The sequence below is a fragment of the Bemisia tabaci genome, chromosome 6 (genome assembly GCF_918797505.1).
Source record: "Bemisia tabaci chromosome 6, PGI_BMITA_v3".
Taxonomy (NCBI): Eukaryota; Metazoa; Arthropoda; class Insecta; order Hemiptera; family Aleyrodidae; genus Bemisia; species Bemisia tabaci.
Genome location: NC_092798.1, coordinates 33,502,595 through 33,528,676, shown reverse-complemented (window position 1 = coordinate 33,528,676; position 26,082 = coordinate 33,502,595). Strand labels below are relative to the sequence as shown.

At 41.2% G+C, this 26,082-nt stretch overlaps 1 protein-coding gene across 2 annotated transcripts in view; it reads left to right on the top strand.

The window, feature by feature from the left end:
• The window catches only part of LOC109039121 (uncharacterized), a 66,448-nt gene extending 49,741 nt beyond the window's left edge, over nt 1–16,707 (top strand). For both annotated transcript variants that reach the window (XM_072302005.1, XM_019054475.2), the window contains exons 3-6: nt 1,233–1,469; nt 2,202–3,127; nt 3,880–4,082; nt 9,060–16,707. In XM_072302005.1, coding sequence (XP_072158106.1) covers nt 1,233–1,469; nt 2,202–3,127; nt 3,880–4,082; nt 9,060–14,378 — 6,685 coding nt within the window. In that variant the 3' untranslated portion in view covers nt 14,379–16,707. The remainder of the gene's footprint in view (nt 1–1,232; nt 1,470–2,201; nt 3,128–3,879; nt 4,083–9,059) is intronic.
• Nucleotides 16,708–26,082: the final 9,375 nt, after the last annotated feature.

The following is a 26,082-nucleotide window of genomic DNA, read 5'->3' as shown; positions in this document are numbered from 1 at the left end:
TCGCGACACTCTAGTGCGCGAGCGGATTCGGCTCGTGTCCGTGTTGCCGGACCTCGGTCTAAATGTTCAGAATATAACTTACATTTTGGGTTTGCCCATCCAGGGTGAAAAAAATTAAGGAACGTAATTTTGACGCAGATTATTCAGCGACCATGTAATTTAGAGCTAACTTTTACCACTTCCAAGTGAACTATAAAAATTTCGAGACGCCTATTTGCACGAAAAAAAAATGAAATTGCTGATTCAACAATTCTATTGTTAAAAAAAGTGTCCGACATGTTTCAATGTAGATTTTACAATGAGAAAATGCTAATTTAATCACCCCCGTGGTTTAACTAGCTTTTCGCTATTGTAAAATATACATTTGAAACATGTCGGACATATTTCTTAACAATTTAATCGCTAAATCAGCAATCCATTTTTTCTATGTGAATGTATCATGTGTATGTATCATGTGTACGTATCATGTGTATGTATCCTATGAATGTATTTTGAGAAATTATAACATGTCTTACAACAGCCGAAATCCACAAAATTATTTTACTTGCCTATTGCATCGCGCAGATGGAAAAGCTAATGTCGATTTCGTTTGACATTTTTGCAGTGGTGAATGCATAGCTAAAGTGCGCTCCAGCTAGAATTGCATTTAGCAAATGGGTGGTTCTTATACAAGGATTAAAAATAAACAAGTGGTACAGAATAAAACAAAATAATATGAACTGTGCAAAACGATTATCCGGATATCGGAACTTGGCCGTTTTGAAAACGCCTTCAAATGCGGTGTGATACCTCACGCATTCCGGAGAGTTCAAATAATTGTATCATCGCGCCTTAAGAATGCGACGGAAAATTTAAATGGAAATAGCCTCCATGCACGCTGGCCTTATCGATTTCGTTTGACATTTTTGCAGTGGTGAATGCATAGGTAAAGTGCGCTCCAGCTAGAATTTTATTTAGCAAATTGGTGGTTCTATACAAGGATTAAAAATAAACAAGTGGTACGGAATAAAACAAAATAATATGAACTGTGCAAAACGATTATCCGGATATCGGAACTTGGCTATTTTGAAAACGCCTTCAAATACGGCGTGATACCTCACGCATTCCGGAGAGTTCAAATAGTTGTATCATTGCGCCTTAAGAATGTGACGGAAAATTAAAATGGAAATAGCCTCCATGCACGTTGGCCTTAAATAAAGTCCTAAGAAATTTCCTTTCCTTTGCTGTTTCAGACGACACACATGCACTCACGAGCCGGAGAACACAGGCCCGCCTCTGGACTGGAAGCCAGAGCCGGTGCCGAAAACCTCGCTGAAAAACGAGGCCTTCCACCCGTTCAAGCCCAACGAAGTGGAACGGCCCAAAATCCAGCGCCTCAATACAGAGCTGGAGCTGCCTCAGGGGGAAATCGACCAAACTACAAACTACAAGAAGGACTACCCCGAGAAGCATGCAGAACGTCAACCAAGGTAAATGTCCATAAAATTAAAGCAAAAACGCCCCCTCCTCTCTCAAGAAAGCCGATTATTATTCCGTTCATACAAAATCGTTCGAAATTTTGCAATGGAAATTCCTAAAAATAGCGCCAAGTATATCTCCAGTTACAAAAATTCAAAATATTTGAAAGTGCTTCCTACATGTAAAGCACGGAAATTATAGTAAAAACATCCCTTTAACCTCCGTCGATAATAAGCAATAACGCTCATAATATTTCAGTGTTCATTAATTGTTCGATCAAGATAAGGACCAATAAGAACGAGAGGACTGCTTGTCAATCTCTCAAGAAACAAGCGTGGGCTCTATTTTTGTCTTCTTCAACGAATGAAAATTAACGTTGCTCGATTCATTTTCTGTATGTGGAACCTCTACCGGAGCTCCGGGTCTTGTTTGCCTTCAATTCGACAGATAGGCAAAAAAAACTTCTTCCCGTTAAAAAAGTTGTATTCTCAAAGATGAGCCTGTGTTTGTTACGTTTTCATGGACATGAAGAGAATGGCTGCCCTGAGTGGGCCGTGATTGCATACACAGCGAGCTTAGGGGGCCTATATTCTTACCAAACAGGCACAGCTTCTTGCACTAGAAAATTGGTGGTTTATATTGGCCCTTTGAACTCTTATGTTACAGGCAGTGTGTTGAAGTTTTGTGGTATTAAGATATACACTTAATGTTGTGAAAATAATGTTTTTTCTTCTTTTTTGCAGATATCACATGGAGGACCATCTCCATTTGGAGGGAGAATACAAAGTCACGCGGAAACAGGAATACACAGCGACAAAGGGTGAGAGAGCACCAGTTCGTAAACCAGAGGATAATTTGCGACCTGAGGGTGAGTTCGAACGCCCGAAACCTGAGAAATTTGGACCAGCAGAACGACCCAAACCATTTAAGCCTTCAGACAACTTAAAGCCTGAAGGGGAGTTTGAACGTCCTAAACCTGAAAAAGTAGGACCAGGGGAGAGGGCTCCAATTGTTAAACATCCGGATAACCTCTGGCCAGAAGGAGACTTCCAGCGGCCTGAGAAAGATCAATTTAAACCCGCTGAAAGGCCAAAACAAGTGAGGCCTTCGGACAACTTGAAACCTGAGGGTGACTTCGATCGTCCAGAGATGGAAAAGTTCCGTCCCGCTGAAAGGCCGAAGCAAGTGAAACCATCTGACAACTTGAAACCTGAGGGTGACTTCGATCGTCCAGAGAAGGATAAATTCCGGCCTGCTGAAAGACCGAAGCAAGTGAAGCCAACAGACAACTTGAAGCCTGAGGGTGAATTTGAAAGACCTAAACCTGAGACATTGGGCCCTGCAGAAAGGCCCAAACCAATAAAACCAACTGACAATCTAAAACCCGAAGGAGACTTTGAACGACCTGGAAAAGATCAGTTCAAACCAGCTGAAAGGCCAAAACAAGTCAAGCCGACGGATAACTTAAAGCCTGAGGGTGAGTTTGATCGGCCGGTAAAAGAAACTGCGCCCAAAAAAGGAGAGCGGGCTCCAGTCAAACGCCCGGAAGACAACTTGAAACCCGAAGGAGAATTTTATGGAGAAAGAGTTGTAACGAAAGTGGTCAAGGGTGAAAGAGCTGAAATAAAACATCATGAGGATCATCTGAAAACGGAGGGTGAATTTTATGGTAAGTCACATGAAATTTTACTATCAGTTTAAAACTCAGCCGAGTCCCCTACAGATAGTTAAGGGTGGGAATTGGCGAGAACAATCAAGTCTTGCACTCATAATTCATAACTCTCAATTACGATGCAGCTTTTAATCCTTTTTTTGTGAGGTTTTTTCCGAGAGTTGACGAAAATAGATATGGAGGGCTTGGAAGACAAGGTGCATAAGCACACTTTTTTCTATTTCAAGAAATACGTGTTCAAAGTTTCAAAATTGCATGGAGCCTGGAGCCATAAGGCGGAAAAAAATCACACTTACTTTTTAATGTTTAATAGTTGGATTTTAGTAGTAAATGTTTCTCAAAATATACATCAAAACTAGTTTCAGCTGACGTCATTAAAGTCTCATTTTTTTCAAAGACCGCACTAATGCACCATGTCCTACAAACCGTTCATATGAGGCTGATGGCAGAAGCTCCATGAGTTAGGCAAAATTTTCGCAACACCTCTAACTTGCTTTTTTTACAATTATCAGTTTTTGATCCGCTGAAATAAATTCATTTTTTCCCTTTTTTTATGACACATTTGCACAAGTGTGGGATCCTGAGAATACTAAACAGTCAAATCACTTAAAAAAAAGTACCATACATTGACGAATTGTAAAAGATACTGTGCGAGTACAAGATACTGTCGAGTAAAAGATACTGTGCAAATGAGTTCATTAACTGAAGACGAGGTGTTATACCTACTTAAGAGACACTTTTGCTTTCAGGTATCACCACGAAACAAATAGAATTCACGGGTGAGCCTGGGGAGAGACCTAATATGATTCGTAGGAATACTTGGACAAAACTAGAGGGCGACATGGAGATCGAGACGACGAACAAAAGCGAATTCAAGAAATTCGACACAACAAGGACCACCATCATCAGAAGGCACACGGATAATCTCACCGTTGGCGAAGGAACAATTCAGGTACCTGGGACAGATAAGCAAAAAACTTTATTTGTATTTTGACTTCTTCATCGCTAAGTTACGGTGCGAAATGCCTAGTGTAATATGAAGTCAGGGGAAAGTGTGACTCTATTTCTAATTATAGTTTGTCGCCTATTGATAAAAAGAGACTATGGGCCTCAAAGTGTGGCCTGCCACAGGTTATTATAATGTACAGCTTATCATCATACCGATAAAGATTCAGAAGAAGTGGAAACTTACAATTGAGGACACCGCACCAAGAACAGCCTATAGGCGTATAGGTCGTTATTACGCCCATCTGCTTTTCGGATTCTACGTACCCTGGACTATGCTGTGGTAGCGATAGAATATAGATAGGTAACGGCTCGAGGTCGAAAAACCTTTTTTTTTCCGAGTTAAGTCAGGCCTCTGGATCGATGGGTGCAAGAACGACCTATAAACGGGCCTATAAGGTGCTAGGTACCGGTACCCCTTCCTAAACTAACTATCGATGTTCTTTCATTTTGCGTTAATCATAAGTGATTAAAATGATTTATACTTCATATTGCCACCAAAATGACTGTTGGGCGTAATAATGGCCTATAAACCGCTTTTATAAATTAAATAAATGAGAGTATAAACCCAAAATGTATTGCAAAATCTACCCAGCATCCTTCAATAGAAGGGTTAGGTCACCCAAAAACACCGGAACAGGCGGTGCCGGACACGGGAGCTGTCAGCAATAGATTTCGGGTGCACTGCAGATTGCAAAACGACGGGTGGCGCGACTGCGGATTGCACAGGAGTTAGGGCGCTCGTATGATGTAAACAAACTTTGGCCGCAGGATTGAAGAATTGAATCTCTAAATTGAATCGGACATCTGAGGAACTAACGAACAGCTTGTGGGCTGTAAAAATTGACGACCTGTAATACAGATGGACAAGATTCTAAAAACTCTCTGACTTTTAAAAAATTCCCAGCCCAATAAAACAAATGATAATAGAAACGACGCCATTCAGTTTTATCAAGCGATTGATAGACGTCTAAACACCTTGGAGCGTCATGTTACAGCTCAAGCGGAGCAAATCTCCTCCCTACTCTCCACTATTAGCACATTACTGCAGTCCCAAAATAGTATGGAGGTGGGAAACTAAGTAGTTAAACCACACTCCGAGTGGGTTGGCGGGGTGGGTCGGGGGGCCGGGGGTCTCTCTGCCGGGTCAATCAATCAGTTGTAAGAGGAGCTGCTATTGAAGTGCCAATCAGAGCTATCCATGCCAAGGCCATTCTCTCCCATTCTGATTGTTTGCCCTTACGGCGGGGTGGCCCCCGGCCCTCCGCCCCTCCCCGCGCGCCTCCACGAGGAACAATCTTACTCTTTATCATTAAACAAATGGCTGGGGTATTACATACCCCAGACCAATATGATAAGGACATAACCTTATCATCCGTTTCTTTCTTTAGTTATACCATTTATATTCAATTTAATCCACGTCAATGGATACCTTTGTAATTGTTTAGGTAGTAGTGACATTGCTTGTATTTCTATACAATAAACTTTAATAAAAAAAAAACTTTTAAAAAGAGGTGGCGGGGGATTCAAAACAAGTTGATGCTGTACATGCTAGAGTTCCTTTATACTGAGAATCAAGACAACACCCCTCATGGAGTCACAAACGGGAATAAAGATTACAGAAATTGAACGTTTTTCGTAATCTTTGATCGGCCCATTCTCGAATTCCTTTCTTCGTACCTTCCCTCATTCCGTTTGTTCCTTGCCGAACCCGTAATTCCCCGGTCCATTCCAGATTATAATCTTTGCAATCGGTGAAACTGTAATCTTTATTCCCGTTTGTGACACTGTGGACTTGCCGAACCCGTAATTCCCCGGTCCATTCCAGATTATAATCTTTGCAATCGGTGAAACTGTAATCTTTATTCCCGTTTGTGACACTGTGGAGGCCTAAAATGCGGGAACCAATCAGAAATGGATTCACATTGTCTTGACTCTCAGTATAAAGGGACTCTAGTACATGCTAAAGTAGGTATTATATATGAAGCGGAAATTTTATTAAAAATTAGAAATTTAGAAAATATTGACTCATCAAAAACTAATTAGCAATAAACGTATATACATGAATTATGGTTAACGTCACCATCAACTGGTACCATGGATGTGACCCCAAAATGCCATTATCAAGACGTCATCAAAGGATGACTCCATGATGTCGTCACCTTCCAGGCAAAGTATCACAAGCGCCATGCGACGTTTAAAAATTTCCGCCGCCATTATATTTTTTTACAGAGAAATTGTTCAACGAAGCTGTCCGAAAATTACACCGAATTTTCTTTGTGCTGCCGATAAAATTTAGTGAAATTTTCGAACAGATTCAACCAACAATTTCTCAGTAAAAAAATAAAATGGCGGCGGAAATTTTTAAACGTCGCATGGCGCTTGTGATACTTTGCCTGGAAGGTGACGATGTCATCAACGAGACTCGTTTCCATCGACGTCATCGACAGGTGCCTCCATGACGTCATCAACTGATGAGCCTATGGCGTTCTTGATGGGTGTCCCGATGACGTGATCGGGGGGGGGGGGGGGATTGCCGGTAGATATACAGAATTGCTAAAAGAAATTTCATCGAATGAAATTTCTTGAAATTTCTTTTTTCCCATGAAATTTCTTTTTTCCCCATGAAATTTCTTGAAATTTCCTAATGAAATTTATTTTTTTAATATTTCATGAAATTTCTTAACTCTGGTCCCAGGGGTACAAGTACCATACTTGGTACTGGGAAAAATATTGATTAACTCAATATTTTTCCCAACTTCGTAAGTGGAATTTAACCATGGGACAAATCTCGTGAAACGGCCCGTGGAGACAAGGCCTAAAGAAAAAAGTAAAAACATTTAGAGCGAAAAGAATCACTCTCAAAAATGGGCAACCACTGTTTGACCAGTTATTCCGATTAATCAGACCACTGCCCCTTCTTTTATATCGACACAATTCCCCCTTACCTGCACTTCTCTGTAATGTACCGTTAAGAAAAGGCAGCTTTCGGCCCGCAGTCCGGACAAGAAAACTTCGAAAAGTCAAAGTTCTAAAATGAGCCACACGCTTCATATAGGTATTGTTCATGTTCTCGCGGAGCGCCCTTACTCCTGTGCAATCCGCAGTCGCGCCACCACCGTCGTTTCGCAATCTGCACCCGAAATCTATTGCTGACAGCTCCCGTGTCCGGCACCGCAAAACGGGGTACTTGCATAGAAAAGTCTGCGCAGTACATCAAAAACAAAACTTTAAATGCGTTTTTCTCAAAACGTGGTTTCCAGTTATAGGCTGTTCTTGTTGCGGTGTCTTCAATTAGTATCAAAATATACTAGAGACTCTAAATACAGGGTGTTTCAGACCACCCGTACCAGGCCTTTTTCTCGGTTGGTATGCGTCGTAGGAAGTCTGAGACCGCTGGGATGAATAGGGAATTGACCCCAAGGAATCCGAATTTCGTGGTCCCGAAACCCCCCCACTTCCCCTTGGGGGGTAAAGGGGGGGTCACGATGCTAAAAGTCACTGTTTCCGACCGAATTGCAGATAGATCGCATCAGAATTGATAAGCACGGAAAATTTCACGTGGAATTGACCCCTAAAAATCCAAAATCGGACCATCCAAGGCCCAAAAACGACCCCCCTAAAGAGGGGGGCAGTACCCTCCTCCAAAATTTCTCTTTGGTCTCAAAATTGACGTAGATTCTCCAGGAAAAGACAGTTTCCCAGGTAATCGACCACGAGAAATCCAAATTTCATGGTCCCGAAGCTCCTCTAGCCCCCCTTGGGGGGTAAACGGGGGGGCCCAATTTTAAAAATCGGGGCTCCTTTCCGAATCGCAAATTGATTGCATCCAAATTGAGGAGCAAAACACATTTACATCTTAAGTGACTCCTAAGAGTTCTAATAGACCCCCTGAACGGCAGAAAGTAACTCCCTGAGGAGGGGGGCTTCGCCCCTGCCAAAAATTTCTCAAGATTCCTCTTTGGTCGCAAAATTGACGTCGATTCTCCAGAAAAAGACGATTTCCCATGTAATTGACCCCGAGGACTCTTAATTTCATGTTCCCTGAGCTCCTCGGGGTCAATTACATGGGAAATCGTCTTTTTCTGGAGAATCGACGTCAATTTTGCGACCAAAGAGGAATCTTGAGAAATTTTTGGCGGGGGCGAAGCCCCCCTCCTCAGGGAGTTACTTTCTGCCGTTCAGGGGGTCTATTAGAACTCTTAGGAGTCACTTAAGATGTAAATGTGTTTTGCTCCTCAATTTGGATGCAATCAATTTGCGATTCGGAAAGGAGCCCCGATTTTTAAAATTGGGCCCCCCCGTTTACCCCCCAAGGGGGGCTAGAGGAGCTTCGGGACCATGAAATTTGGATTTCTCGTGGTCGATTACCTGGGAAACTGTCTTGTTCTGGAGAATCTACGTCAATTTTGAGACCAAAGAGAAATTTTGGAGGAGGGTACTGCCCCCCTCTTTAGGGGGTCGTTTTTGGGCCTTGGATGGTCCGATTTTGGATTTTTAGGGGTCAATTCCACGTGAAATTTTCCGTGCTTATCAATTCTGATGCGATCTATCTGCAATTCGGTCGGAAACAGTGACTTTTAGCATCGTGACCCCCCCTTTACCCCCCAAGGGGGAGTGGGGGGGGGGTTTCGGGACCACGAAATTCGGATTCCTTGGGGTCAATTCCCTATTCATCCCAGCGGTCTCCGACTTCCTACGACGCATACCAACCGAGAAAAAGGCCTGGTACGGGTGGTCTGAAACACCCTGTATTATAGGTCATTAGGACAATGAAAATGAAAACAGTTTTTTGCCTGCAGATAAAAGCAGATTTTGTAGCAATCGCAATTTGCAGTGCAGTTCACGCATTTTTTTCCTTTTAATTCAGTTACTTCCAAAGTATACATAATTATATTGCTGATAATTCATTCTTTCATTACAGATTACCTCCCAGAAACGCGAGGATTATCCCGAGAGAAGAGTTGTAAAACCAGAAAAACCTAAAAAACGGCCAGACAATCTCAAGCCAGATGGAGGTGAATTCTACAGTGAAACCAGCTCTATGCAAGCGTTCCAAGGACAGACTGTGACATCGAGGGTAGAAATTACACGACACAAAGATAACCTAACGACTGAGGGTGATATTACGTTTATCACATCTAGTCAAACAGACTACACGGAGAAAGTACCAGAAAGAGAGACACCTAAACGTCGCCGCACGTGGACCAAACAAGGCGGAGAAAGGTACTTTGAGACGACGAACACTCAAGAATTTAAAACGTACGAGAATATCACTGACGTTAGGCAAACACAAAAACGACACCACGACAACTTAAAACCAGAGGGACCTTTCGAAGGAACTCCTCGTTCTAAGGATGACTTTAAACCCGTGACAGCTGAGCGGCCTGTGCAAAAGAAGCCTCGAGATAACTTAAAACCTGAGGGTGACTTCCAGCGTCCTGAAAAAGAAAAATTCAAGCCTGCAGAGCGCCCAAAACAAGTAAAGCCAACTGACAACCTCAAACCGGAAGGTGAAATCCAAAGACCAAGGAAAGAAGAGTTCAAACCATCGGAACGACCAAAACCTGTGAAACCCAGTGATAATCTGAAGCCTGAGGGTGATTTTGAGCGTCCAGAAAAAGACAAATTCAAGCCAGCTGAGAGACCAAAACAGGTCAAACCTACGGATAATTTGAAACCTGAAGGAGATTTTGAGCGACCTGAAAAAGGACAGTTTAGACCTGCAGAGAGACCAAAGCAAGTAAAGCCCACAGACAATTTGAAACCGGAAGGTGATTTCCAAAGGCCTGAAAAAGATCAGTTCCGACCTGCGGAGAGACCAAAACAAAAAAAGCCCACTGACAATTTGAGACCTGAGGGTGATTTTGAACGTCCGGAAAAAGATAAGTTCAGACCGGCTGAAAGACCGAAGCAGGTGAAACCCACAGACAATCTGAAACCTGAAGGAGACTTCGAGCGACCTGAGAGGGAGCAGTTTAGACCCGCAGAAAGACCGAAACAAGTTAAACCCACTGACAATTTAAAACCTGAGGGTGATTTTGAAAGACCTGAAAAAGATACGTTTAAGCCTGTTGAGAGGCCCTCACCGGTCAAACCTACCGACAACTTGAAACCCGAAGGTGACTTCCAACGCCCTGAAAAAGACCAAATCAGACCCGCAGAAAGACCAAAGCAAGTTAAACCATCTGATAACTTGAAACCTGAAGGTGATTTCGAGAGACCAGAAAAAGACCAATTTAGACCTGCCGAAAGACCGAAGCAAGTCAAACCCTCTGATAATTTGAAACCTGAGGGCGATTTTGAGAGACCGGAAAAAGACCACTTTAGACCTGCCGAAAGGCCTGTTCCAGTAAAACCGTCCGACAATATGAAGCCGGAAGGTGACTTTGAGAGACCGGAAAAACGACAGTTTAAACCCGCAGAAAGACCAAAACAGGTTAAGCCCACGGATAATTTGAAACCCGAGGGTGACTTTGAACGGCCTGAGAAAGATAAGTTCAAACCTGCCGAAAGACCAACTCCAGTTAAACCAAGTGATAATTTGAGACCTGAAGGTGACTTCCAGCGTCCTGAAAAAGAGCAGTTCACACCTGCTGAAAGGCCAAAACAGGTAAAACCATCTGACAATTTGAAGCCAGAGGGTGAATTTGAGAGGCCCGAAAAAGATCACTTTAAGCCTGCTGAGAGACCGAAGCAAATGAAACCGTCTGATAATTTAAAACCCGAGAGAGATTTTGAGAGACCTGAAAGAGAGCAATTCAAACCTGTTGAAAGACCCAAAGCTGTCAAACCATCTGATAATCTAAAGCCTGAGGGTGATTTTGATCGTCTTGTAAAGGGACAATTTACTCCAGCGGAGAGATCAAAACAGGTGAAGCCAAGTGACAATCTGCGCCCTGAAGGGGAATTTGAACGTCCTGAAAGGGACCAGTTCAAATCAGCGGAAAGACCCAAGCAGGTCAAACCCACAGACAATCTAAAGCCCGAGGGTGAATTTGATAGGCCAGAAAAAGCACCATTCACTCCAGGTGAACGACCAAAAGCAGTCAAACCTTGTGATAATTTGTATCCGGAAGGAGATTTTGAAAGGCCCGAAAAACCGGTTGTTGGCCCCGGTGAAAGGGCTCCGATTGTTCGTCATCCTGATAACCTATTCCCTGAAGGTGATTTTGAGCAAACACCAAAAGACAAAGTAATTCCAAAAGGTGAACGAGCACCAGTTGTAAAACCAAAAGATAATCTGTACCCCGAGGGTGAGTTTGCAAAACGTCCAACGAACGACTTCCTCCCCAAAAAGGGTGAACGGGCCCCTATTGTTATTCCGCAGGACAACTTGAAACCTGAAGGAGAGTTTGAGGGCAGACCAAAGCCCAAGGAAGGACCAACGTATGGTGAACGAGCTCCTGTGGTAAAGCCGAAGGATAACCTTTATCCGGAGGGTAAATTTGTCCGACCTGAACCGGAATATGCTCCGACTCATGGAGAGAGAGCACCGACAAAGAAATATCCCGACAATCTGAAACCTGAAGGAGATATTGACTTCCCGATCAGAGAGGCCCCAACACCGACCAAAGGAGATCGAGCACCAGTGAAGAAGCCTAAGGATAATCTGTATCCAGAAGGTGAATTCCAAAAGCGACCAAAAGGAGAACTCCCTCGAGGTGAACGAGCACCGGTTGTGAAACCAAAAGACAATCTTTGGCCTGAGGGAGAGTTTGAAAAACGACCAACGAATGACTTCCCACCTAAAAAGGGGGAAAGAGCCCCGATTGTCATACCAAAAGACAATTTGAAACCAGAGGGAGAATTTGAAGGTCGACCGAAACCAAAAGACGAACCTATCTACGGAGAAAGAGCTCCAGTTGTAAAGCCAAAGGACAACTTATATCCAGAAGGCAAATTCGTTCGACCAGAACCAGAATACGCTCCAACTCATGGAGAACGAGCACCCACGAAAAAATACCCTGATAATTTGAAACCCGAAGGTGATATTGATTTCCCAATGCGAGAAGCTCCAAAACCAACGAAAGGCGACCGGGCACCAGTGAAAAAGCCGAAAGATAATTTATATCCAGAAGGAGAGTTTCAGAAGCGACCAAAAGAGGAACTTCCAAGAGGTGAAAGAGCACCAGTGGTCAAACCGAAAGATAATCTTTGGCCAGAGGGCGAATTTGAAAGGCCCCCTCTGCCAGAATACTCATCTGTTAAGAGACCTGAACCATTCAAACCTTCAGATAATCTTAAACCTGAGGGTGAATTTGAAAGACCGCAGCCAAAGAAGGTTGGTCCTGGTGAACGAGCTGACATCATTAAACATCCAGATAACTTAAAACCCGAGGGAGAGTTTATTGGTAGACCAAAACAAGAACCCGTGCCGACATATGGTGAAAGAGCTCCAGTGGTAAAACCTAAAGATAATCTTTACCCTGAGGGTGATTTTGTTCGACCAGAGCCAGAAATTACGCCAACTAAAGGTGACCGAGCCCCTACCAAAAGGCATCCTGATAATTTGAAACCTGAGGGAGAATTTACTGGAAGACCGAAGGACGATTTTAAACCCACCAAAGGAGAGCGGGCGCCCACGAAAAAACCACAAGACAATCTATTCCCAGAGGGTGACTTTGAACGGCCCGAACCAGTGAAATATGGACCCGGAGAGCGGCCAAAACCAGTGAAGCCATCAGATAATCTCAAACCTGAGGGCGATTTTGAGAGACCAGTGAAAGAAGCATTCAAACCAGCAATCGCACACAAAGAAACCAATAACACAACACATCCAAGAATCGAACGGAGAAACACATATACAGCGTCGGATAAAGAACAAACTAACCAAACCTCCATCAACAAAGTTCACTCCGATAGTCAGACTAGACTCAATGGATCCGTTCATGAGATTACAAGAACTGCTCAATCGCAGGTGAACGAGAAACATCAAGTACACCACGCAACAAGGTCAGAAGTTTCAAGAAAGGTGGAACAAAGCCGACAACACCACGAAACTCGCTCATCTCATACAGACCTCTCCCAGACACGTCAACACCATGAAACGCGCGCATCGCATACGGATCTGTCTAAATCTCTACAACAAACTAGAGAACATCACGAGACCAAAAATATGCAACAAATCCAAAGTCACCGCGAAGTCCATCCTACGCCACACACATGTCCGGTACATCGACACCACGAAACACACGCGCAAAGCTCCAGAACGGAAAGTTCTCAGAGTATGACCTCAGAGCATCACGTGAAACAGCAACATACGGGACAACAAATATTGAGAAGTGAGACAACTACTAGACAAATCCAATCACAGCCTCGTAGGTCAGATTCAACATGGAGCGTGCAATCATCTCAATCCAATGGTTTACGATCTTCCCATGGATCGTCATCTAACATTCATTCTAGCTCTCAAATAGCGCAAACTCTAAAGCAAGACAACTCAACCAGTCAAAAAGCTCTTTCATCCGTCAGAACATCCGGACAGACCTACGTAATTTCTCGAGAGCAAAGAGCTCAATCAATCGAATCGACCGTGCAGTCACAGAAGCATAGTCAAATGTATTCGAGCACCAGCAAATCGATACTGAATCTTTCTGGAGGATCTGAAACTAGAAACTATGTCAGACCAAGCAATGACGAACATCAACACCATCGGAAAAATGTGATCAGTAACACCTCAGCGGACGTTCAAAATTCTCTACTCACCCGAAGATCCGATGTTAAATCGGCAGAGGCATTGCATACAATATCATCTGCTGCTGTTGAGCAACGCCGAAGTGTCTTGAATTTGGACAACCAGTTTACAGGACAAGTTAAATCAAGTGATAGACAAAGTCTGAGTTCTATGCATAAGCAAGAGAAAGGAGATCTTACGACGAGGAAATCAAGCAATTTAAACATAGGTACGACCGGTCGATTCCAAGGACAAACTGAGTCTAAAGGATACGGAAATTTCACCGCGACCGAACGCGTAACGCGAGTTAAACAGGCCAACACCTCTCATTTCACGATAGGAGAGGAATACTCTCGTCAAGATAGCGGAGTCACCCAGTATAGAAAAGAGTTCCTACCCAAAGTCCAGAAACCGTGCCCAGTACCTTTGATTACTAAGACTGAAACTGAGTACAGACATACGAGAGACACTAAAGCTCACAAGTATTACATGCCAAAACGCAGGGATTATAAAGTATCGACTTTTCTACCCTTTGGACATGTCTCCTTTAGCATGAAAACGTTTTAGGGAGTGTAAATAAAAAATAACAATAACTCGATAGCTCCGTTGCCGGGCCCTATAAATTTTAAGACGATTTGCTTGTGCGTTTTTCAACCTCCACTATTCTGTATTACTATGATTTTCAAATGTCCGTCTAAAATTATTTTGCAATATGGATCATTATGCCTAGTCTTTGATCCTGCCTTTTGTATGTTAACATGTAATTCATTGTCTTATTTTGATTGAGAAAATATTATTTTTAATGATTATTGTTATTAATTGTATAAGAGTTTTATAAGTATATTGATCGACTGTGATTATAATTTACATCATGATAGCCTCTCATTTCAGAGGATTCTCGGGCAGAAAATCCTGTCCCAGTAATATTTTTTTTACTGTCACACTAGTTTGGAGGTGATCATATAAAATGACATGTGATTGCTTCGACCTATCTTCCCCTCTCCGTCTATCTTCAAACTACGACTATCTTATGCACTACATGGTTACGTAGGCATACTTGTCAGCCTGCCTCTTTAAGTTCATGTTATATTTTGCCTGTAGATTTTTCCGTCCTTACCTAACTTCAAAAACCGACCCGTTTTCGTCACATGAAGCGTGTTAAGTAAGTAATTTCCAATATGATACCTAGATGAAGTTACCTTTCGGACAGTAAACGTACTTGTAAGCTTAATTGATGTATGCTATTTTCCACCCTAGACCTTTTCATATTTTAACTGAATCTATTCTTAATTTCCTCCTGAAATGTAAATATATGGATAATTTAAATATGTAGATCCAGGGGAATCATTACGCAATAATTAGAATTACATTAAACGTGGAAATGACCTCTTCATCTTACTAATCATAGAACGCAATGTCACTCAATGATTCTATAATTTTCGCATTGGCTGTGATTATTAACCATTCACAATGATTAGAAGATGCAGCAAATCCCATTATGCTTAGGCAATAAAAGAGAAAACTACAAAAAAAAACAAAATATTAAAAATATAGTAAGTCGTATGATTAATAGCATTTCTTTTCTGAAAAAGGTCAAACTGAGTTTTGCCTCCTGCTTCAGAGTTATTTTTTTGTAATACGCTTCCTAAAAATTTATTCAGCTTTTGCAAGAATCTTAAGTAGGTATAAGTAAAATGTGTCTTGTTAATTTATTATATCACCAAGTAAATATTAATTTTTAACAGATAATTGTATTTATGCAAAGGGTAGTGACTTACGTACGGAACTTATTCCATCTGTCCATGCAGAAAAATACCAATGGCAGACAAATTTCAAATTTATTTGAAGAATTCTCGAGTAAAGAATATATTCTTGACAGATCCTGCCATTATACAATCTTTTGACGAAGGGAATCCAAAAGTCGTAAATGATTTCTTGAGTTTGTCATCTTAAAATTTTTATTGAACAGTTATGTTTTTTTTTGTTATAAAATATAAAAAATGTTAAGTAAGCATTGCTATCATTAGTCAGGTTAAATAGAGCTTAAATATTAAAAACATGTTGCCATTTTTTTGTTATTAAATACTATTGAGTTCGTGTTCAAATTGAGAACTAGGCTCACGCATAAGAAAAGTTATACAGTTTATAATGAAATTTGTTCATGGATCAAATCACGAAAGTAATACTAATCATGTAAAGACATGTTAGTTATTATTTAGGAATTAAGTGATGTAGCATGAATACGTAGTAGATGTATTGGATGTGATTATGAAACTTCATTCAAACTTAATTATTTTCAATTCTCCGTCTAAGAAGAGCTGGGTCTTTTCCTAGGCAAGGGGGAGTAATTGAGAAGAAGTATTCCAAAGAGAATTAAAACATTTAGTTTTCTTCTAAAATCATATCATTTCTCGTACATATACCTCGAACGTAGAAAAAGGAGGACTCGCTCTCCTGCGCTCTTCCTAATTCATTAAACGCACTGAAAATCAATTCATCTGTGCGAGATGGAAAATTTAATGATCGTGGAAATTTTCTCTTTCCTATTCTTTCTCTTTTTGATAGGACAACTTCTCAAACAAAACTAATTTCATTGCTGCTGCTGATACTGCTACCTACCTACCTAACTGCTATTATTCCCACTTACTTGCTTTTTGAAATGACAGAAAAAATCGTAAGGGAATACTGTTTGATTATCTCTTGGTTGCCTTTAACTATTTTTGTGATAAGCAATTAAACTTGACAAAATATACTTTGAAAAAATGGCCTTAAGGTAGTACTTGGAAACAGATCTTTTAGTGTACGTGTATTTGGATCCACGAAAATCTTCCTTTTTCTGGTTGAAAGTTGTATTTTTATAAATTATAATTTTTTAGGAATAAATTTTTTTACGTTATCCTGCCTTCCTCTTTTTTTTCACTTTGTATGTGTTATTTTATATTAAGTTAAAATAAGTGACTTAAGTATTAGGTCCAAATATATATTCTATCCTCGATTATCAGCTGTGGCTTTGACCGGAGGCACAATGGAAAATCAAAAATTACTTAAAGCGAGTAGTAAAGAATAGAAAAATCCGGCCGAAAAGGCTTACATAAAAGTAATAAATAAAAAAAACACACATTAAGAAAAAATCATTAAATTCTTTATAAAAATAAAAATATTAATTGATCGAATAAAATAAATACATTTCAGATTTTGCCAAAGCAGTTTTCGACTTTGATCTATCAAAACCATAAACAAATAGCACTGAAGCCCGATCGTTGATCTCTCGTAAGCTTTTAGAATACCTAGGCCCATTTTTGCCGTATTTGTTACATGTTTCGTAGAAACATGAAACGAGATAGTTAAGTACGTGTTTTTCAAATGGTTTATTTGTTAGAATTTTGCTGTACCTAGCTACTAAATATTCCCGGCTTATCCGTTAAAGTGTCTGTGAGGGTAAGGAAATCGATGGCCCATACGTACTTTGTTTCTAAAATGAGCTAGAAATAGTAGTGCCTTACTGCGAAGTATAATGTAACTATTTATGCTTCTTTAACATGTTGCCTATCCGGCTGAATCGAAGGCGAACTTCAAATGGACTCAATTTACGGAAAAGTTCCCTCGCCGGTGTTCTAATTGAGTATGAAATTCTCCAAAATATTGGGAGGCATTCTTCCTTAGCATGGCAGAACGGTGTTGACTTGTATTGTGTTCCTGCTAACGTAAATTTTTTCCCAATGTCGTTCCAAATGCTTGGTTACATCCTGGTCTCTGCTTGTATTCTGTTCATCTTTTGATTCCCTGTCTCAAGTTGCCTTATGTTCTACCACACTACAAAAAACCGCTTTAAATCAATTTTGTTGCTAGAAGTTGTCATCTGTAGGTGGAAGTCTATTTTAAGACTCATTTTTTGAAAATATTGTTTAATTTGTCACCTCCATTTCTCTAATAATTGGTTTTAATTTATTTTCCTCTTACTTCCTCAGGTTGAAATCACTGAAGAGCAGAGAGTGCGAATGGAACGTAATCGCCAGCTAGCTCTAGAAAGATGGTTAGCTCGAATAGAAGCTCAAAAAGCAGCTGAACAAATGCAAGCAGGGGAACCAACTGCTGGGCCATCAGGTGTTGGAAGTAGAGCTCCAGCTGACGATACAACGCCCTCGGGTAACTTATTCGAATCCTCCCAGGTACTGAGTAATCCTAATACTTTATTTGTCGAAGATTTGTCAAGTTATTGTGAAAAGCAAAGTAGTGATATTTCTAGTGGCGCACTGCATGGAAGTCAACCCACTGCAGGGCCATCAGGTGTTGAGCGTAGAGCTCAGACTCCTGATGCAATTTCCTATGGTAACTTATTTGAATCCTCCCAGGCACCGAGCGATGCTTATGCTTATGCTTCTGCTGACATCTTAGATAGTGAAGTCTCTAGTCACGCAGACGTCCCTTTTGATCATTCTGATCCTGAATTTAACATCACTGAAAAGGAAAATGCTGGTAATGACAAGTCAGTAATTTCTAATGTTGATCAGTATTCGAGTTACCTAAATTTGTTCCTTACCATCCAAATATGATACCTGCCAAATATTTTCGTTCTCCGATAATATTAACACGTGCCGACTTAAGGCTGAAAATCTCCCAAAAAATTACATTGATTTAAATGGGGCGAAAATGGGCCGATCCGCGGTATTTCGTTTTTCGGCTGTAAAATGCGCCAAAATGCAAATAACTTGCTCTTAACTTACGATGATATCTAGAGGCCTATTGTGAATGAGAAAATCACACATTCGACCCATTGGGACGGGGGAGGGGGTCACAGCGGAGCCGATATCATAGGCGCTGGGGCGCCGCGTAAAGCATCATGCGCTAGTGTGATACGCTCCGGACAACTTCGGGAAATGGACCGCGTCGCTCCCTAAGTTAGTTCCATTTGATCCAAAAACGACGCCGGCCACGTCTTATTTTACTCTCTGATAATCGTCTAGTTCATCGACGAAAGATTTTTTACGTTCTGAAAAGACATCTCGGCACTTATTCGCATTTCCTGCAAGTACCTCCATTGTTCATAAAGATCCTCCACTTTTTTAACACAACGAGAATTGTAATGCACTGGAATTCTCGCTTTGTTCCAGAAAATGATAACTTCCTGGACCACCAGGTGTGCACTGTCGCGTATACTTAACTGGACTTCTCGTAAATTGATGAACAATAGGCGTAAAACTTGTTTCTTTGACGGGAGTTTACTCCCTTCAATTACGGGGGAGTAATTGCCGCGTAGATACACGTTTCGTTCTTTTCGCAAAATTGGCTTTGGAAGAGCCTTAGTTTCACAAACATATCATGAAAGCATCGATGATCGATCGGCGGACAGACTCTGACTGCCAAATGCACTCCGCTCCCAGAAAACATGAGATTTTCTGCAAAACTCAGCAGTTTTACCAGCAAACCATTGTTGCAATGTGCTTATCAGCAGGTCACTTGATTTGCTTTGAAACTCTAAAAATAACATCATTTAATTTGCAGTACCAGTACGGCAATGCGTATCAGGGAGCAGGGAGCCCGAAAATGCGAGCGCGTTCCTCTCTTATCGGTTTGGCGCATGGAGCCTCGCGCAGGGCCGCGGGGCCTAGGAATCGGCTCCGCTGTGACCCCCTCCCCCCCTCCAATGGGTCGAATGTGTGATTTTCTCAATCACAATAGGCCTCTAGGTATCTTCGAAAGTTAAGAGCAAGTTATTTGCATTTTGGCGCATTTTACAGCCGAAAAACGAAATACCGCGGATCGGCCCATTTTCGCCCCATTTAAATCAATGTAATTTTTTGGGAGATTTTCAGCCTCAAGTCGGCACGTGTTAATATTGTTGGAGAACGAAAATATTTGGCAGGTATCATATTTGGATGGTAAGGAACAAATTTAGGTTGAGTCGCGGTTCATTGGGCCAAAAAAAAATTTCCCCATGTTAACTTGGACCACCCTAACCAAAAGGTAATCTCTTAAAGCGAAAAGTTCCGAAACACGTGGCGAAAGTTGTGTATTGGACACTTTCTTCCGTTAGCTCCACATGCCAGAACGAGACTTTCAAATCTAACACGGTATAAAATTTTGAATCTTTTACTTTGGAAAACAAGTCTTCAATAGTTGGGATTTCACAGTAATCTATACTAATAAAGCAGACTTTACGTTGATTGACTCACTGACTGACTGACTGACTGACTGACTGACTGACTCACGTATCAGCGGATCTCGTGAACGGGAGGCCGTGTGACCCTGAGATTCCGCACTGGGATCCCTCTCTACCCCGAGGCGCCGGATAAGGGAGGATTTCGCGATCCGCCCGCCGGTTCGCGGGATATCGCGGTCCGCGCGGGTCGATTTTCCCGTAAGGACAACGGGTGCGAGAGAGAGTGCGAGCGAGATGGAGCGATTTCCGCGGCTCGCGCTCGAAGACAGCTGATAAATTTTACGTGTGTTCTTCTGGTGCGCGCAACGGGTGCGAGGAAGATGGAAGGAGTTCGGCGTCCAACGAGTGCGAGGAAGATGGAACGAGTTCGGCGTCGCGCTGTTGGAAACGCCGCGCCATGATTTTTGCGAGCTCCGACTCGTGCATCCGTTGCCGGGCTACTCTCTGGGGGATGTGAAAATCTGGAAAATCTGTCTGTGCATTGGCATAGACTCTTTATTCTATGGCATTGGTCTCCTCTGCGAAAGTATGAGATATTTGCTCCGCGGATCCTTTTGTTTTCTTCCGTTTTTTTTTTTTTTGCAAAAGATTGGTGAAAAATGTGCTTCGCGGAGCCTTCCGTTTTCTGTTTTTTTTCTTTCTTTTTTTTTGCGAAAATTTAACTGCTCAAGTCCGAAAGTAAATAAATTGTTGTGATTTAGTCTTCACATCGCCTAGGGTTATTTTTTGTTACTTTTTTTATCTTCTGTTTGGAAATGATTTGGGCAAATTCTCGGAAAATTTTAAGAGAAGCTGTTGTTTGGCTTCAAAAATAAAATAAATAAACCAAAATGGACCATAAAGACGATGTGCAACGTTGCAATCGGAGGAGAAACGGGGTTTTCGCGCGCATTTCATCAATATTTGACTCCGATCGTGGAAGGCGCTTTTGATAGAACTATTACTCCACGGGGGATGTCCACATTGCCGCTTGCTAGATTGAAGGCGTTTTGTACTGTGATGACGGCTCGGTCACACTGCGCCTGCAGACGCGGTGCTGACAGCGGAGCAAAACTAGAACATAGCTTCGACATGCCTTTTTTTTTTTTTTTTCTTTTTTTATTTCAAAACATTAAATCTTATATAAGGAAACCATTCCACATGGTTACATTTCATAGTTCTCGTGAAATTGAATTTGGATTCTTCCAATTCGTCACTTTAAACGAGCAGAAATAAGACGAGCAACTATTTGAACTCCGGAGTGGGTATGTGGTATCATACAAAATTGAAGGAAAATCATACGTTTTCGCCCATCCCAAGTAACATATGTTTACGAGTTTTATGCGCACATTGTGTAGTCTTAATTGAGTCAAGAAATTCGCGTGTATACCACGATATTGATGTGAATAACGTGCAATTATAATAATCTTAGAAATTCGCTAGGAACACGACGTATTTGCAGTGATATCGTGGTGATTATCGTGTAATTTCTAATTTGTTTTACAAAATCCCTGGAAAAATCACGTTTTCTCCGCGATGTAGATGACAAACCCGCCATTTCTGAGAATTAGACGAAACCGCTGGTTAAATCCCGTAATTTTCGCGGCTGAAACTCACCATGCTAACTTCAATTAAACATTGAACTGACAAAAGTAACAAATCCTTATGAAAATAACCAACTTTTGATTGGGTATTTTTGATTATTATAATTATCACATGCGCTTACTGCAGAACAGACCAAAATAGCAGCTTTAATCAGCATACTACTAATCTCTGCATTTTTATCAAACCAGTGCGTCTCGCAATTTTGAAATAGTAGATAATAATTCAGAAACACAATTAGTAACTGATCACTAATCACAGTGATTGCTGATGGTGGGGTTTTCCTGTGCGTAGCACGGGTTTCCTGCTAGTCTTTTATAATAGCTTCGTTTAGATCTGACGGATCTGGACATAATCTTAGAGTGCCATCCTCTTTCTCTACAATGACAAGTTTACTTAACCACTCCTGAGGTTCGTTAACTGGTTCAATAATACCTAATCTACATAACCAGTCTAATTCTTTTTTTGGCCGCCTGCGTAATTTCCGTGGGATCCTATTTGGCGGTAATGACGTTGGAACTGCATTAGACTTTATTTTAATACCATATTTTTTTTTTAAATTTGCCTACACCTGACCATAGTTCATCAAACATTTTGACTACACCTTCTTTGGTAAGGCCATATGACACACACAGCTCCGTGCTCCTCTTCAGCGGTTTTTTCCTTCGGTTTTTCTTCGTTTTCTGGAAACATACTCATATCTTCATTGTTTTTCAGTCCCCCCTGTGGCGAGGAAAAGTGAGAACTCGTACGATCCTGATCGTCAGAAAGCAAGCCTTCCGGAAAGGATCGAGCTTCAGCAGATCAAGCCACAAATTTTGGGTGCCAGATGCTCGTCGGGACGCCTGGGTTCGGGCGCCAACACACTCGAAGTGCGTAATCAAAAATATAAAGGGGGTGATTTTCCTGAGGTGAGGACAGGATTGGCAGGAAGGAATAATGAGAGCAAATTTGAACATACTAGAGTCAATTTTATTGACGAGAAAAGACAACTATTTCTTAAACACAATTACAAACTTAAAATCCTCAAAACAATAAATAAACTAAATGCGAGATCAAAATTAGGATGATTGAAGACGAATGAGTTGATCGGATTGACCTTTAAAATACTTTGAAAGGAACGGTAAAAAGGACACAAAAGGTTTTTCGAACTTTCGAATGAATTTTTTCTGATGATTTATTTGACCTTAAATCTCCCAGACAACCGGTGCTACTCACCACGTGCACTCAATCTTGAATGGTCGATGTTAGGGTTCGTGGGAGAGCGATGAAAAATCCAGGACTTGAAGAACGAATACGAGGTTTATTGCTTCAGGCTTGAGGTTCACAACACCAGACGACAAGGCGAGATTCAGAGAATCGATGGAAGAATCGAAGCACAAGGCTAAAGAAGAAAATTTGAAGAGAAGACCAGTCGCGGAGCTCCTTCCTGCACCTCAAGAAAAAATCTAATGAACACAAGATGGCCGGTCCATCCTCTCCTAACCCGATGGTCGATTCTCGCGCTGCGCGGAGAGGGCTGGAGGCTTCCTTATTTGAAAAGAAGGCGGGAAGCCCGCAGAGGTGCTAACAGTCGATTTAGGATTCAAAATAAATATTTCCAAAATAAATTCAAATAGCGACCAAAAATCCAGGTGCTACTCACCACGTGCACTCTTGGAATCTGACACGCTAAAAGAGATTTATTTGCCATAAAGTAATTAAATTAAATTCAATCTGTTTCCAATTTTTTTTTATAAATAATAGTCGTTTAAATGAAATTTCAATACGAGGACAATATCAGAGAAATCATGAAATTAATTACTACAGGAGCTACCCTAAGTAGGACGCGTCACACAAGTAATTAATAACAAGAAGAACTTGTACTCTCTACTGCAAGCGTGCTACTCATCACGTGCACAGCTCTACAATAGAAAGGATCTGATTTTGCGTTTGACTCGTATTGGTGGGATGCCCGCGGCGATGTACCGGTCGGGACCCCATCAAATCCGTTTCATCTAGCTTCCGTACGCGTCGACCAACTTCATTCGACTCCAATAAGTTAAATATACAATTAAATAATCTTTTCCTCACATCAAACTACTTGCCTAGATTAGCTCCGCGACTTTCTTTAATCAATTTTGTGAAAACAATTAATTAATTAAGCTTAAATAATAAATAACCGACTTTTTTCTCAGAAGTCTGAGCGACTGAGCCACCGTGCACACGCTAAACAGCTGGGTAGTCGGGTACAAGAGGTTCCAGATCGCTCCGCGAGAGCGCTCGAGTGGCGCGCGGCCGACCGGTGTATTGCGGTACTTCGCCGTAACATGTGATTCCAGTAATTCTTACCCTTCGGCGATGTGAGTTTTTCTGTTGCGTTCTTGGAAGCCTTTGGCGTAGCCTCGTCCTCTTACGGTGTCGAATAGACGCCGGGGAAGTTCTCTCCTCTGCAACGCCGAAGTACCAATCTTGGTCTTAAAAACAAGCAACATAACAATTTTCGTACGCAGCTCCTCCATTATCTTGGAAAATGTGTTATCATTTTTGTTGGAATCATAAACTAAAGCAGCTGTTCGGTCGGCTGAAACTCGTTTTATGATGAGTTTTAAAGATGACAAACTTTCAAAGTAGTTGAAAGATCTAGTTTGTAATTTGGTTCGTAGACCGTCCACGGCGTTACTTCAGAACGCGAAAGCCAATAATAATAATAATAAAATAATAATAATAATTTATTGATTTCTTTGAGTTGAAACAAAAGATTACGAAGTCAAATTTTTTTACATCTAATATACATACATTTACAACATTTGGAATACAACGACATTAACTAACCAACATTTTGGATCTCAGCTGTTGCAAAATCAAACACATCTTTCACAGAAATTATCGGGTTGGAGTACGGACGCTGAAGACTTGCTTCCCTAGCTAGTCTTTTAATAGTCTCTTCGACACCGTCGCGTTCAGTTTTGCCATGGGACGTTGCGAAAAATGACCAATCTGCTTCTAGCTGAAAATCTTCGAAGTGACGCAACTAATTAAGAAAATCGTAGGTAAGCCCAAGCATCTGAAAAATTATATGAAGCTTTTTAGTTCTTGGATGTTCACTTTTTATACAGTCAGTCACGATGCAGTGCTCTTGATAAGCCATGATCACTTCATGGTTCATATCGTCTGATATTATACACAATGACACAGGCACTAGAGCATTTTCACTATCTCCATGGTGCAGAATAACGGGAAAAATGGTACTCGCGTTTTTGTTCCAGTGGAACCTTGACTGGCGTCTTGAACAATATAGCCGTAGTTTTCACTGAAGTCGATAATTATTGTAACTTCATCTTGTGAAAGGTTCTGCTTTAGATGTTTCAAGTGTAGAGATTTAGCCTTTGCCACGTAGGAGTGCGGTAGTAGTGCCTCCAGTTGTTGTACTAGAAGCTCTATTAATTCCTCGATGTGTAGTGACACCTTTTTAGGGTAGACGTAGCTTTTGGAATCCGATTGATAAAATTCGATTTCCGCTTCATCCTCAAATAACGATTCCAGTGCCGACTTCAATAAAGCTGTGCCATCCTCTACACTGGGGCACTTGTCCCAACGCCGCTGGAGCATACAGTCTCGATTACTTGTGTCACACACCAGGCTGTTGAAGAAATCTTGATAGGTTTCGCCTATATCAGCTGCCTCGAACATCAAAACAACATTTTGGTGAAAGGAACACACACTGAGTGAGCACCCGATTCACCGGCGAGAACATACCATCTAGGATTAAGAGCGCAACATTTTGAGAATCCAATTGGGTTTTGGGGGTACTACTTCTTAAAGTCTGCATGAAGCTCTCTCAAGTTCGCTAAAAACTTTTTTTTTTTGCTTATACACCTTATATATCCAATACTAACCAGGCGCCAACATTAGTCGAAATAAAAAACATGCTCAATTACTATTAGCAAATACTACTTCCTCTAATGCTACAATTAAACCAAAGGAACACTGTCAAAACACTGCAAGCAACTGTCACCACATCAGAGTCGTTCTTCTTGCCGATCAGGATATTGAAGGAAAACTACTCAAATTTACTCGTTGAAGCAGACATTGCATCATTTTGTGACTCATTTTGACATTGCAGCCCAGCATCATTTGAATGTCAACAATGTTTTTTTTTTTTTTTTTTTTTTTTTTTTTTTTTTTTTTTTTTTTTTTAAATTCAGAAAGTTTATTAGGAAAAATGAACATAATAAAATTCACAAAACTAATAAGAAAAAAGGGCTAAAAGAGATAACAAAGGTCTGATAAGAAACTAAAAGGGCAGGTTAGGGGATGCTTGCCGGAATCATCTTGAGAATATCAACGCCCGGGTTTAGGGGGACAGGGGAAAGATCTGATAAGCAAATAGGGCAGAAATTAATAACGTTGTAAAAGTTTAAGAGAAAAAGGGCTGACAAGTTAAATAAAGGTCTGAAAGTTAATCAACAATAATGTTGAACCTCTATAAATGTAAAACTCCAGTATGAAAATATCCAAAAACTACATTATATTTTATAAATTAGATAT